This window comes from Schistocerca nitens, chromosome 7, assembly GCF_023898315.1.
Source record: "Schistocerca nitens isolate TAMUIC-IGC-003100 chromosome 7, iqSchNite1.1, whole genome shotgun sequence".
Taxonomy (NCBI): Eukaryota; Metazoa; Arthropoda; class Insecta; order Orthoptera; family Acrididae; genus Schistocerca; species Schistocerca nitens.
Genome location: NC_064620.1, coordinates 32,296,815 through 32,311,762, shown reverse-complemented (window position 1 = coordinate 32,311,762; position 14,948 = coordinate 32,296,815). Strand labels below are relative to the sequence as shown.

The following is a 14,948-nucleotide window of genomic DNA, read 5'->3' as shown; positions in this document are numbered from 1 at the left end:
GGTTCAGTGTATGTTACCCCGACCTTTTCTAGGCGCAAATTTCAATGCAGGCAGTTCACAGCTCCTCGATTTACTATTTTGTTTTTGTTGTCTGATGGATTACAAATCAAGAGGTGTGATAGAAGTTGCACTTTATAGTAGCAGCCCCTCATCTCTCCGTACTTGAGACGTGATCGTGGCGACTGATTTCGCTAGTTCAGTAGGTGACGGCAGCCTATTGTTAAGTGGTGGCAGGGTAAAGAACCCGGGCAGTGTGCTGTGACTCGTGGCGTGTCGTAAGTTGTGACACCTGGCTGGTGACTGTCTTGCTGAGCCCGCGGGCGGTCGCCGCCAAACCGGACTGCGAATGGGCGAGCGGGGCAGCTGCCGTCGTTGCGAGAGCAGCGAAAGGACCGGCACTGTCTGAAAGCCGCCCGCGTATAAAAGGGACCCGCGCGGCTCCACGGGCAGTACTCGATCGCCAGACCGACACACAGCCACCACCACTCCACCATGTACAAGCTCGTAAGTACTAACTCATTTTTTGTCAAAAACCTCTTGCGTTGGAAGTAAGTTCCTCCCACACTATTAAGGGTTTCAGTTTTTCTGCATTCTGACAACGTCTTTTGGGCTACTAGTATTCTACAGAGACGGATTAGATCGTCAACACTAAGTAAATGTGATACAGGTATGACTTGAGTCGAGATCTTGGAAATTTACATACTGTAGTAAGGCAACTTCTGGCTAATTGACTCTCATATCCCAAACACACCACACGAAAACTGCATTGACAATATCTATCAGGGCTGTCCCCCCCCCCCCCCCCCCCCCCTCATAATGCGAGAGATGGTGGGACTTCGCTCCCCATCACTTGAGGTTTACCCCGTAAAAGCAGAGTAAAAATAGGTAAAAATGAAATTTCTTTATTTATCGCGATTAAAAACACTTTATCGTAAACATGCCAACCTTGGAGACCACGTAAAAAATTGACCATTTATTGATATATCATATACAGTAAATGACATTGTACCTTTATTTTCTTTGCAGATGAAAGACAACATTGTTTGTACCTTCCTTGGAACCGTATGACTACGTATCTTTTCAATGTCTTGATTTATGCGGTCACTAAGTGATTTCTTGTCGGTGAACTTCAGCTTAGCTTCCTTCCAAGAACGACTAACTTGTTTCTGGCGTGTCACTTAACATAGGCATTGTAAAACACATTCATGTTGAACATAATAATATCGGCTATAGGCGTTACAGAACGCCCGGACTCACTCACTGACTGAAGAACAGTGATTTCTACCAGCGTGACAGGGAACTCCATGTGTGAAATCTGATACTTGAGTGGCACTTGTTCCAAATCGGGAAATCCAGGGCATGCGCACGTGTAAAAGCATTCAACTCAGTTGAGAGAGTGCGTAAAGACCGGTGGGTACTTTAATATAGTCTATGCCCGTGATTAATTTTGTGAAACAAAATCTTATCCTTTATAATGGTGTATGTTCTCTGAATCAAAATGTTGATGTGAGATTTTCTTTGCCTCCCCCCCCCCCTTTAAATGTGATTTGGTCAGATTTTTCCGGACGCCTCTCCCCTATCCTGTGCTGACGTAATTAATGGACGTACCCTAAGCTGAGTCCTATCATTACTAATGACAGTGTCACAAATTTCGCGTTATTCTCTTGACAAGGTGCTTCTGGATTGCCAGTCTCGAAGTGTATCATGTTGATTTGCTTGCATAGTATACTGTTATGTTCGTATGAAAATTTCTGGGCTACCAACCTTAACATCTCCATCCAGAGGACAAATTTCCATCAACTCTGTAACATACGCTCACTTTTTGGGTTTAAGTATTGGACATTAGAACATGCATCTGTGGATTTAAATTGCTCCATCTGCTGGTCAAAAACTGGAGATGAAAAGTTTTTGCGACACTAGGGCCAACTACCTTCATGCTTAAACAGGAACACTTAAACTTATTTTACATAACTTATCATCGCTGTGTATAGAACATGATTTCAAAGAGCGAGACAAAATCTTGAGGTTGAAGACAGGACGAAAAAGCAATTCTAAAGAAACTGAGTTTCATTTGGTCTTAACCTGCAGCTCCCTAGATTCATTGTGCTTACTAGCAAGTATTGTACAACAAAAATTTGCAATTTACACGCCGTAGTAGAAGTTTTGTCGAAAGCTCGGGCTGTAAACAATTTTTGTCATGTGTGAATGTAGAATCTTCCGGCGTATATTATTGATGAAGTGAACTTTGCCAGAAGATGATGCGTATGGCACTCTTCGAAATGTCGCTGTACTTCTCCATCCGGCTTGAAACTTGAGAGTTTTCGTCAGTTTTTTTCATGTAGATTGAGCTAATTTACACTAACTAGACAGGTCACATTGAGTCAGCGTCCTTGTACACAATTTTCTTCTACAATCTGTTATATAATAGACAAAGTCAGTTGCTCATGCAATGAAAATTTAGACCTTCTATGACTGGTAAATATCTTGTTTCAGTATAAATATCTGTCACTGCTACTGAACTTAAGAACGAGATTAAGTTAGAACAATTATATTTTAAATTCTTGGTACTTAATGCCTGTACAAAGGGAATTTCTTCTCCTTTTATGCTCTTTATTTTCATCCGTTCGCCACGCGATTATTTTGATCCAAAGATCAAGTTACTAGACTGAAAATGTTGTGATTGTTGTACTGCAACACTTAAAAGTACCTACATTCTTAATTGTTGCTTATTACTGGCGTTCAGTGAACTCTGTGTGAACCTCTGGTGGGTAACATGTGTGTTAGGATTCTTCTGGTATGTAAACAAAAGCAAGATAGCTGAAAAATAGTTACTAGAATTAAAAGCACGTTATGCAGCACGAATTTCTTGTTAAGGACAAATGTAACAGAGAAGAACTTGAGAAGTCAATTACGGAACATGACATTACAACACACGTGAATGATCAGACCCAGGAATAAAACTGCTAGACTGAAAATACTATGGTTCTGATTGTACTGTGCCCCGAGGTGCCATATACTTTAAATCTTGACCACTTGGCTTACCATGGAGTGTGTAGTATATGAAATGCGCGCACCAGTGCTGAGATCAACACGCTAGTTGCAGTAGGATCCTTAGGACTGCTGGAATGTCATGTAAAACACGATATCTGGAAAATACTTAAGGAATTTCGTGGACTTTGGTGCGACGCATGTTTCTGTTTAATGGAAAATAACTGAAAATTAACTGATGTGGAAAAGTTGCGAGTCTTATAAAGCAGAAAAAATCCTTCTGTTGCTTGAGATCCGGGAGTGAGCTTCACACATCATAGACGATATTGCGTGCTAATAGGCATAGATTGCAGACGATAGAAACCTGTTTATTCACTTTCTCGTTGGACTTCTTTTTTATTTCTCTCGTATACTGCGCAGAACCTCTACATTCATTACCTTATCAGTCCACCTAATCTTCAACATTCGTCTGTAGCAACACATCTCAAATGCTACAATTCTCTTCTTTTGCGGTTTTCCCACAGGCTATGTTTCTTTCATCAATCAAATGAAGTATTTCTTGTGTCATCCATGGTTTCTTCGCAGTTGCCATTTTTGTACCTATGATCTCCTTTTCAACTTCTGCCCTTTTTGGAGATGTCCATTCCTCTTCTGCCTTCTGAGCTATTCCTTATTGCAGTATCTATAGCCTCAGAGAGCTTCAAGCGTATCTCTTCCATTCCTTAGTACTTCCGTCTTTGTGTATTGATTCTTAAACTTGAGCCCACTCTCCATCACTACTACATTGTCATCTGAGTCTATATCTGCTCCTGGGTACGCCTTACAATCCAGTATCTCATTTCGGATTCTCTGCCTGACTGTGATGCAGTCTAACTGAAATCCTCCCCTACTCCGGACTTTTCCATGTATACCTCCTCCTCTTGTGATTCTTGAACAGAGTATTCTCTATTAGTTCTTGAAATTTATTGCAGAACTCAACTAGTCTTTCTCCTCTCCAAGCCCAAATTCTCCCGTGATGCTTTCTTCTGCTCCTTCCCCTACAACAGCAGTCCAGTCCCCCATGACTATTAGATTTTCATCTCCCTTTACGTACTGAATTATCCGTTCAGTATCCTCATATGCTTTCTCTATCTCTTCATCTTCAGCGTGCGACGGTAGCATGTATACCTGAACTATCGTTGTCGGTTTTGGTTTGCTCTCGATTCTAATGCGAACATTCTTATCACTGAACTGTTTATAGTAACTCACTCTCTGCCCTACCTTCCTATTCGTAACTAATCCTACTCCAGTTATATTGTTTTCTGCTGCTGTTGATATTACACTACATTCATCTGAACAGAAATCTTTGTCTTCTCTCCATTTCACTTCATTGACTCCCACTATATCCGGGCTGAGCCTTTGCGTTTTCGTTTTCAGATTTCCAGCTTCTTTACCACGCTGAAGCTCTGACATTCCACGCCCCGACTCATAGAACGTCATTCAGCTTTTTCTCATGGTCACCTCCCTCTAGGCAGCTCCCACCCAGAGTTTCAAACAGTCGACTATTCCGGAAACTTTTGCCAGTGGAGAGATCATCATGACACTTTTTCAATTACAGGTCACATGTACTGTGAATATACGCTATGTGTCTTTAATGCAGTTGTTTCCATTGCCTTCTGAAACCTCATGCTGTTGATAATTGCTGATATTTCCGACTTTAGGGGTAGTTTCCCATTCCATGGGCAAGAGAGTGCCCTGAACCTCTGTCCACTCCTCCGCCCTCTTTTGACAAGGCCGTTGCCAGAAGTCTTAGGTCACCAATACTGATTTTTATTCAAAATTTAAGAGGTGGGACGTTGAAACCCAGGAACGAGGATGTTTTGATTACTAGTCAAAGACGCTATCCCTGGACTATGGGTGAATTGGACACAGGGTCTCCATTTTATGCCATTTTGCTATCAAATGTGCAGATCCCATTTTGCTATCAAATGTGCAGATCCAAGGCCGAGTCGATAACAAAGTTTTATGGTGAGGATATGTGAGTGATGTACTGGGTAGATTAGGGTTTAACGTCTGGCCACCAACGAGAGCCTTAGGGACAGAGCACAAACAAGGAAGGATGGGTAAGTAAATAGGCCTTGTCCTATTAAAGGAACCGTCTTGGCATCTGCCTTAAGTGAAAAGAAATGAAGGAAAACCTAAATTTGGATGACCAGATGGAGATCTGAACAATCATCCTCCAGAATGAGAGTCTAGTATGCTGATCGCTCTGCTGGGTCAGTTTGTTCTGATTACCTTCCCAATAAGAACGTGTCGTTAGTTTGCCTTAGTCTTATGAAGTCAATTGGGGAGCTATTTGAAAGACAAATAGCTGTTCCAATTCTGAAGAACTACATCAGTTGTTGGCATGGTAGTGTACTAGCGACAGCGACCCTACAACAGGGTGACAGTCCACTTACGCATGAGACAGTAGATTCAGCAGCTGGTAGTTGAAGAGGCAATTCGAGGATGACAGCACTGAAGAACTTTACTTCGTTTAATTTCCTTTGTCCTTATTTATTTTCAACATGGAAGATAACACATGTTAAATGTGAGGATCGTCCAGTATGAAAGGCTAAGCGTGCTTCTTCCTCGCAGCTGATCCTGTCCGCGCTGGTGGCCGCCGCTTCCGCCGGCTACCTGGGAGGCTACGCCGCCCCCGCCTACGCCGCCCCCGCCTACGCCGCCCCCGTCGCCGCCTACGCCGCCCCCGTCGCCGCCGTGGCGCACGCCCCCGTGGCTGTGGCCCACGCCGCCCCCGCTGTGGCCGTCGCGCACGCCCCGGTCGCCTCCTCCGTGGCCAACACGTACAGGATCTCGCAGACTGCCCGCCTCGCCTACGCCGCCCCCGCCGTGGCTCACGCCCCCGTCGCCTACGCCGCCCCCGCCGTGGCCCACGCCCCCGTGGCCTACGCCGCCCCCGCCTACGGCTACGGCCGCTACACCGCCGCCGCCCCCGCTCTGGGCTACGGCTACGGAGCCTACGGCTACGCCGCCCCCGCTCTCGGCTACGGCCACGCCCTCGTCCATTAAGGCCCTCACCGGACTGACTGCACTTCGTGTGTAACACAAAACCAAATAAAAAGTACAAAACTTCTAGCAACTGTAACACTCATTTCTTTCCTGTGTCATAATCCTAAGGTTTCGTTCCATACACTGATAGATTCATTATTAGAGAACAGCAGTAATTCAACACACATGGATGGGGGAAGAAACATACTGTGACATGTAAGTTATATCGCCCAGTAAAAGGCAAAAATCTAAATGCAAATAATGATTCACGTATTTCCTATTGCCAGTGATTATCTCCCTTATGACCACCAGTCCTTGTATCTTACACATAAACAGATAATTAAAGTCGTAATTGCAGAGAGGAAATTGCAATGAAGTGTATTAAAAACAGATCGTTCTAAAAGATTGTCTCCAAAATTTTATTAGGGATTATGCGATGCACGAAGAAAAACGAATTACATATTCAGGTTACCTTCCATTCGTAAAATGGATGCACTCAGCTGTACGTGACTTATGAATTAGAGAGTGCAGCAATCAGTCGTCCTTTTTAGATTTTATTATGCAAATCCAGATTTCGGCTAGTAGCTAGCTATTCTCAATGCGCTACTTTTTGTTCTCATTGCATGTAAGTCCCTGTTGTTCGGGTGTCAATCACAGTTCTTTGAATTTTATATTATTGTGTACTGTGACTCACAAATTTTTTTACCAGTTTTAGTAGGATTTTTCCATAAATTACGATTGCACACTTTGTTCCTCGACACAAATCTATGCAACAGGCCGTCTCTTAATGATGATTTTCAGGCACCACACATGTAATTATAATATCTAAGCCTTTCCGACATTTCATGATATCTTCAGTGTGGATGCACCCTAGGCTCGACCTTGTGTGGGAATCATGCGAGATGCTGCGAGGCTGCGAGCAATAAGGAAAATTGCCGGGGGGGGGGGGGGAGGGGGGAGGGGGGGAGGGGGGGGGTGCTACAGAAGTAGTGTGCGACAAGTTGGGGATTTGGGGTGGACGTGAAAAATGCTCGGATAGTCAAAGGCCTTAGGGCGACTGTTCGCGGAAGGCGGGAAATCCGGGTTCGACTTCCGGTCAGGCACAAATTTTCACTTTTCGCCACTGAATTGTTTCAGTAATCTAATGCTGCTGACGTCGGTATTTCTGTTTCATCCTGTAATTATTAAATAGTTCTCTGAACATGGACTCTCCGTAATTTTGAGACGGCACACTGTGCTCAGTTCTGTACGACAAAGACAGTCATACCTACATTTGATGTAGTATATCAGGGTAGAATGTACAGGATAGAATGTTCCAAAATTTGACGTGGAAACAGCATATTACTGAGCTGCTAAAATAATGAAGTCGGCGTATAATTGCTATTCTTGGAAGCAAATGTATCACCTTCTAACATATTTTGCACAATTTTGCTCAGTAATGACTTACGAAATATGTAAAGGGTAATTCATCACTTAGAAAGTACTGGCTGTACAAAACAGAGCAGTAAGATTATGAGGTGTTCAGCCGCAGTCGTCTTGCAAGTACTTTCTCAAGGAGTTAGGGATTTTTACTGCATCTTCAGAATATTCGTTGATGGAATTCGTCACAAATCACCGATTGAGCTGGCGCAGTACTTAGCACACTGGACTAGCATTCGGGAGGACGGCGGTTCAAACCCGAGTCCGGTGATTCTGATTTAGGTTTTCCGTGATTTCCTTAAATCGCTTCAGGCCAATGCCTGCCTTTGAAAGGGCACGGCTGACTCCATTCCCCGTCCTTCACTAACCCGGTGGGGCCGATGACATCACTGTTTGGACCCCTCCTCCAAGTCAAACAACCAACAAAAATTGTAAATAACTAGTCATGTCTACGTATCTTGTAAATTGATTCATTCGACAGCAATTCGACGAAAGAATCCTTTAATATAACCAACTAACGTACTGACTTCCCACATACGTCCCATCATGTCAGTGGCGATCTTTATGCAGCTGGCTAGGACTCTAACTGCGCTTCCAGAACATTCTTCGGTACAGGAGAGACAAAGCTTTGATCTTCAACGTACTCCTCACGAAGAAATTGTTCGGTGTCGTGTGAGCCCAACGTGTTTACTAGGGTATGAGAGCAAATGTTCAAATGTGTGTGAAATCTTATGGGACTTAACTGCTAAGGTTATCAGTCCCTAAGCTTACACACTACTTAACCTGAATTATCCTAAGGACAAACACACACCACCCATGCCCGAGGGAGGACTCGAACCTCCGCCGGGACCAGCCGCACAGCCCATGACTGCAGCGCCTCAGACCGTTCGGCTAATCCTTCGCGGCGGTATGAGAGCACCGGATCGCAGTGTGTTCCGCTGTAAAGTTGTTGATTTAAAAACGGTCTCATGCATCAGTCTGCCGGCCGAAGTGGCCGTGCTGTTAAAGGCGCTGCAGTCTGGAACCGCAAGACCGCTACGGTCGCAGGTTCGAATCCTCCCTCGGGCATGGATGTTTGTGATGTCCTTAGCTTAGTTAGGTTTAACTAGTTCTAAGTTCTAGGGGACTAATGACCTCAGCAGTTGAGTCCCATAGTGCTCAGAGCCATTTGAACCATCAGTGGAAATGAGATGGTGCACAAGCCTGTTACAGTACGGAATTGTTCCTGTCGTCATTCAGCAGGCGCAATAGCCATTCTGTAAGCGCATACAGGTACGACAGCCCTGACAGTCGGTTCAGTGAAGAAGGACGGCTCGTAGACCGTTTCCACTACACCAAAGACCACATTTACTTTGAGGAGTCACGTACAGGTCGCGCAGAATAGTATGTTCTTTTGCTCCCCAAATGCGAACATTTTGTTTGTTCATCTTTCACTCACTTCAAAGACAGCGAAGGGCTGAACGGCTGGAAGATCATCTTGAAGATTATTGTCCTCTTCCAGACAGTCTTGTAGTTTGATGTTAAACCTTGAACATCGGGTTTTCTGATTTCCTGGTAATGTTTGATGCATATAAAGTGATACGGCTTTGTACTGTGACGCCTTCGTAACAACATTCCATCGTGTGAGGTACGCTCAGTTTCCTGCTGCCTCTTATGTTTAATTCCTTTGAGCTACTGAGATAAGTGAGATAAGTTTCCCTGATCCGATTCACTGGCTCTTCTGACACTGCTCGATGCCCACTGCTTCTTCCTCTACATCAGGGCTTCACAACATACGTGCTCGCGGAGCAAGCTGTGAGCAGCAAGGCGCGAGCACGGAGCAGCGCGAGCACGCTACCCCCACTACCGGACCAGAGCGGAAAGTGGGGAGAGTCACGTGGGGCACACAACAGCTGCCGCCAGTCAATGTGAATCCGCGGCCACCTGCAGGGATATCACTCACGAATTATTACTGCGACAAATGAAATAAATAAAGGAGAACGTACACGTGCCACATAATTTTATTAGCTTAGTGTATGCCTCTACCATCTGTAGACACTGAAACTAAAGAATTCCACGACAATCCTATATTTTCAACACTTTCTTCAACACTACTTAAAATATCACCTCCGGTTGTAGTGTTCTTCATGGCTACTACATCGAGGAGCTCCTCCCTCACCTGAAGATCTCTGTTAACACCTCTAATAAATATGGCAAGCTGCGCTGTTCCAGTGATATCAACACTTTCGTCCAGAGCTAGAGAATACGCCATAAAATCTTAACAGATATTTGCAAGCTGGCTCTGGACGTCGTCTGCCATGTCCTGTATGCGACGCATAATGGTCATGTTAGATAATGGCACAATCCGAAACTGTTCAACTTGAGATGGACACAAATGTTCCGCTGCGACTACCAAACATTCTTTTATTAAATCGCCATCGGTTAAGGGGCGCAGGGATTTTGCTAAAAGCAAAGCAATTTTGTAACCCACTCTGAGAGCTGCCTCAGTTGATTTTTCTTCGTCGTCCAGATCTTCTTCGGATAGCTTCCTTTTATGTTTAAGAACTTCCTGTGCACGATCTGGTCAATCACATTTTCCACGTCCGTAGTCTTTTGCGTGGTACGACATATAATGTCGCTGCAAATTAAATTTCGTAAAAGAATTCAGCGTTTTGTGACATACTAAACATTTTGCAACACCATCTTTTTCAGTAAACAGATACAATTCCTCCCAATGGGGGTTGCACTGCGAAAGCATGGTTGGGGTTACACAACGGCGACTTCACATGATTCTTAACCAGCGAAGTGACTGTTAAGAGCTGATCGTAGTACTTTAAACGTTACACAGTCGGCGCGAATTCAATAGGCACGCTGCGGCCCTATTCAAACGTGCGCGCGCATTTCCCCTCCCTCCCCTCCCACCGTACTCCGCGACCTTGCAGCTGCTCGCGAGCACGTGCTTGAGCACACGCGAGTACTCGCGCTCAAAACCGGCCAGTTGTTAAGCCCTGCTCTACATAAATAAACCCATGCTTACATTATTACTCTGTAACAAGCCACCGTCGAACACGAGTTCCCTACACCAAATATCCTTATTCCAGAAAATCCGTGAACAACCTTCAAAAGCCCTGTTCTTCCGAGTCTTTTCTTCTAACATTCCTTCAACTACAGTTTTCAGCAACGACTTGCCCTGTAACGCGCTCCACCATCCTATGTCTTTGGTTCAGTATATTCTTTATTGGACACTATTTTCGCATTGTCTCGTTACAGTACATCTTTAAGCCTGTAACTCACCTCAGAGGCTTCCAGTAGTGTCATTTCTTTCTTTACCATCGTCCACGTTTAGCAATTTTCCAAATATTTTTCAGGAATATATCCCTGGTCAGAATGTACGTATTTTGTAGAATGTTAGCAGCTGTTTCGTTTTAAGACCAAGTCTTTTAGGCACGTGTAATTCATGCTGCTTCTCTTTTGTTGTATATTCTCTCTTTGTTAACCGTCCTTCAGACACAGCATGTTTGTGTCCACCTCTTCAAGAGTCTCTTATCCAAGTTTAACATTTATCCATCCAGTATGTCCGCCAGATGAGCACATCATTACCATAAATTTCTCTTCCTTCATATAACAGCCAAATATCAAACCTCCTACTGCATCAAGCACCCGACTCAGTTGCTATTGATCTTCGGCGACTATTGCTGTATCAGCAGCGAACTGCACCATGCTGTATTTGTATCCACAACGAACAGGTACTACATTGAAATAGTCCTGTACTTACGTCATCGCCTCTTCGTATACAAGTTAGTGACTGTGAGCATACCTGCTTTCTACATTTCCGGATTTTGTCACCTTGTACCGTTCCGACCGTGCTAATTACGCTAGTCCTCTTCGTGTACAGAGAATGGAGTATACTTCTGTCTCTATTGTCCAACAAAGGAACACATTACTCTACATCATAAAAAGCCTATTCCAAATTAAGTAACACCAATTTCTGTTTCCTTTTTGTTATGAAATCTGCCTTCTGTTATTAACTGTAGCGCTACACGAATGCCCCAGCTTCGTCTAAAATCAAACCGATCCTCTGCTAAACTACTATCCGCTTTCCGTTCCTTTCTTCGATGAAGCACTGTTGTGAGTCCGTTTCACCGTCTGTTACTACACTGATTATGCAATGATTTCTACATGTAACTTTTATATTGCTCACGCTTTTTACATCGATGAGAAGGCTGACGGAGTGGTAGAATGAGGTCGAAGTACATCTAACGAATTATAAGTGGTAACAACGTAACGGTGGGTCATAAGTTTTTGCAGATGTCATCAGTTAAAGAAATTTAATGAAAGAACACCATAGGCTGTACAAATAACACGCCTTTGTTACATTGGCGTACAAAAGGTTTCGATCTTCTTATTCTTTATCGAGTCCCTGAATACAGAAAAGTATACGGCACTACTCAAGTTCATTTTAGCTATTGTGCAAGGGAACTAGCAAATATACAAAATTTTTACAGGGTAAACGACTGCTACATTACAAGCCACCAACTGTGTGCGGTGTAGTCGCATATCTGAACAACTGTTATGTTTAAACAACGGGAATCTAAAATGATAAAAATATAAAATATGTAACATAGCGATAAATACGGTAATTCGTAACAGGGACTGTATGTAGCTAACACATGAAAACAAAGTTCATACTTCCAGGAAAATGTAAAAATACACACATCAAAAAAAGTTTTCCATCAACTCGGTTGCCAGAGTTCCGGAAACTGTACAGAAGATTGCTGTACACACCGATACGTCTAATACCCAGTAGCATGTCGTCTTGCATTGATGCATGCCTGTATTCGTCGTGGCATAGTATCCACAAGTTCATCAAGGCACTGTTGGTCCAGATTGTCCCACTCCTCAACGGCCATTTGGAGTAGATCCCTCAGAGTGGTTGGTTGGTCACATCGTCCATAAACAGACGTTTTCAAGCTATACCATGCATGTTCGATAGGGTTCATATCTGGAGAACATGCTGGCCACTCTAGTCGAGCGATATCGTTATCTTGAAGGAAGTCATTCACAAAGTGTGCACGATGGGGGCGCGAATTGTCGTCCATGAAGACGAATACCTCGCTAATATGCTGCTGATATGGATGCACTATCGGTCGGAGGATGGCATTCACGTGTCGTACAGTCGTATAGCGTTACGGCGTCTCCCATGACCACCAGCGGCGTACGTCGGCCCCACATAATGCCACCCCAAAACAGTAGGGAAACTCCACCTTGCTGCACTCACTGGACAGTGTGTCTAAAGCGTTCAGCCTGGCGGGGTTGCCTCCAAACACGTCTCAGACGATTTTCTGGTTGAAGGCAAATGTGACACTCGTCGGTGAAGAGAACGTGATGCCAATCCTGAGCGGTCCATTCGGCATGTTGTTGGGCCCATCTGTACCGCGCTACATAGTGTCGTGGTTGCAAAGATGGACCTCATAGTGGACGTCAGGAGTGAAGTTGTGCATCATGGAGCCTATTGCGATCAGTTTGAGTCGTAACACGACGTCCTGTGGCTGCTCAAAAAGCATTATTTAACATGGTGGCGTTGCTGTCAGGGTTCCTCCGAGCCATAATCCGTAGGAAGCTGTCACCCACTGCAGTAGTAGCCCTTGGGCGGCCTAAGCGACGCATGACATCGACATTCCCTGTCTATCTGTATCTCCTCCATGTCCGAACAACATCGCTTAGGTTTACTCCGAGACGTCTGGACATTTCCCTTGTTGAGAGCCCTTCCTGGCACAAAGTAACAATGCGGACGCAATCGTACCGCGGTATTGACCGTCTAGGCATGGTTGAACTAAAGACAACACGAGCCATGTACCTCCTTCCTGGTGAAATGTCTGGAACTGATCGGCTGTCGGACCCCATCCGTCTAATAGGCACTGCTCATGCATTGTTGTTTACATCTTTGGGCGGGTTTAGTGATATCTGAGAGCAGTCAAACGGACTGTGTCTGTGATACAACATCCCCAATCAACGTCTATCTTCAGGAGTTCTGGGAACCTGGGTGATGCAAAACTTTTTTTGATGTGTGTAGAATTATTAGCAGAGTGTCACAACACGAATGAACGATACACGGGCTGATGGTGTTAAGTCTCTCTGTCGCTTTTGTACTACGTACATGTCAAAGAAATTAAAGTCACAGTCGTAAACTACATTAACGCGAAAAACATTTGTTGTCTGACTCCAAAGAATTATCATATAGTAGTAAAGACGCTTGTATGTATGTTTACAAACAAACGTCAGCTGCTGCCGAACCTCGCCATAGTATTTACACTGCTCTTTATATTGTGGATTTTGGTTTATTGTACACCAAGACAGAGTGACAGAACTTCTAAAATAAAGAAAAAACAGAGAAACGAACATTGTCTGGGAAACAAAAAAATGGGATATACATCTTTAAAATGATTCTAATAGGTGAATGCCAAACATAATCGAAAATATGTTGTATTTGTAGGTGTCTTGCAACGATACGTTGATACGTAATACAATCATATTCATATTATAAGCAGCTATGACTTGTAAAGGAGACATTACGATGAGATTATGGCGGCAGCTTAGCTTTGTTTGTATACGTGCAAACTTGCGGATCCTTGACAACGTGTGTGGCTGCCATAACGTTCTCATTCCGTCCAACATCGGGCCACTGTCACATCCGAATGCTCCTCAGATGTGGATAATGTGGATGTTGCGCTATTCAACCGGCCGGCTAAATGGAGACCCGCAATGAAGTACCTCTCAAACTCGTTCAGGCACTGATAACGCCGCCTCACACTCATGCGACATCTGCATTTTCTTCACAGGTATCACTCAAGATCCGACGCTACTCACGCATGTATATGCTATCAGACCTACTAACAACACTAAACACGAGCAACGCTAATACACCATGGTAGCCGTTCTATCTGTCAGAGAGAATTGCAAATGGTTGAAATGACTCCAAGCACTATGGAACTTAACATCTGAGGTCATCAGTCCCCTAGACTTAGAACTACTTAAACCTAACTAACCTAAGGACATCACACACAGCCGTGCCCGAGGCAGGATTCGAACCCGCGACCGTAGCAGCAGCGCGGTTCTGGACTGAAGGGAGAATTGCATCTCTAATCTTTTGCATACTCGCCGAGTGTGTACAAATATGAAGTTACGCCGACATCCGACATCTTCTTTTGGATGCTTCACCTTTTTTGAAAAAAAAAAATCCAAAATGAAACAAAGAAAAACCTAGAAAAATACACCTCCGGAAAAAAATCGCAACACCAAAATCAGTTAATGTAGATTAATAAGATTTCGGACATTTCGGGAATACATGTGTCTAGGTAACATATTTAAATGATTAACATTGCAGTATCACAGGCTAAAATAAGCGTGAGATAAACCACTGCAAATATGAACTGCTGGTACTTTAATAATCGGTGTAGCCGCAAAATGTACACTCCTGGAAATTGAAATAAGAACACCGTGAATTCATTGTCCCAGGAAGGGGAAACTTTATT

The 14,948-nt window shown here is 44.0% G+C and overlaps 1 protein-coding gene across 1 annotated transcript; it reads left to right on the top strand.

The window, feature by feature from the left end:
• The first annotated feature begins 402 nt into the window (after window positions 1–402).
• LOC126194664 (cuticle protein 12.5-like) lies at window positions 403–6,082 on the top strand. The gene is made up of 2 exons (XM_049932864.1): window positions 403–504; window positions 5,605–6,082. The coding sequence occupies exons 1-2, from the start codon at window positions 493–495 to the stop codon at window positions 6,037–6,039; spliced, it is 447 nt and encodes a 148-aa protein (XP_049788821.1). The 5' UTR covers window positions 403–492; the 3' UTR covers window positions 6,040–6,082.
• Window positions 6,083–14,948: the final 8,866 nt, after the last annotated feature.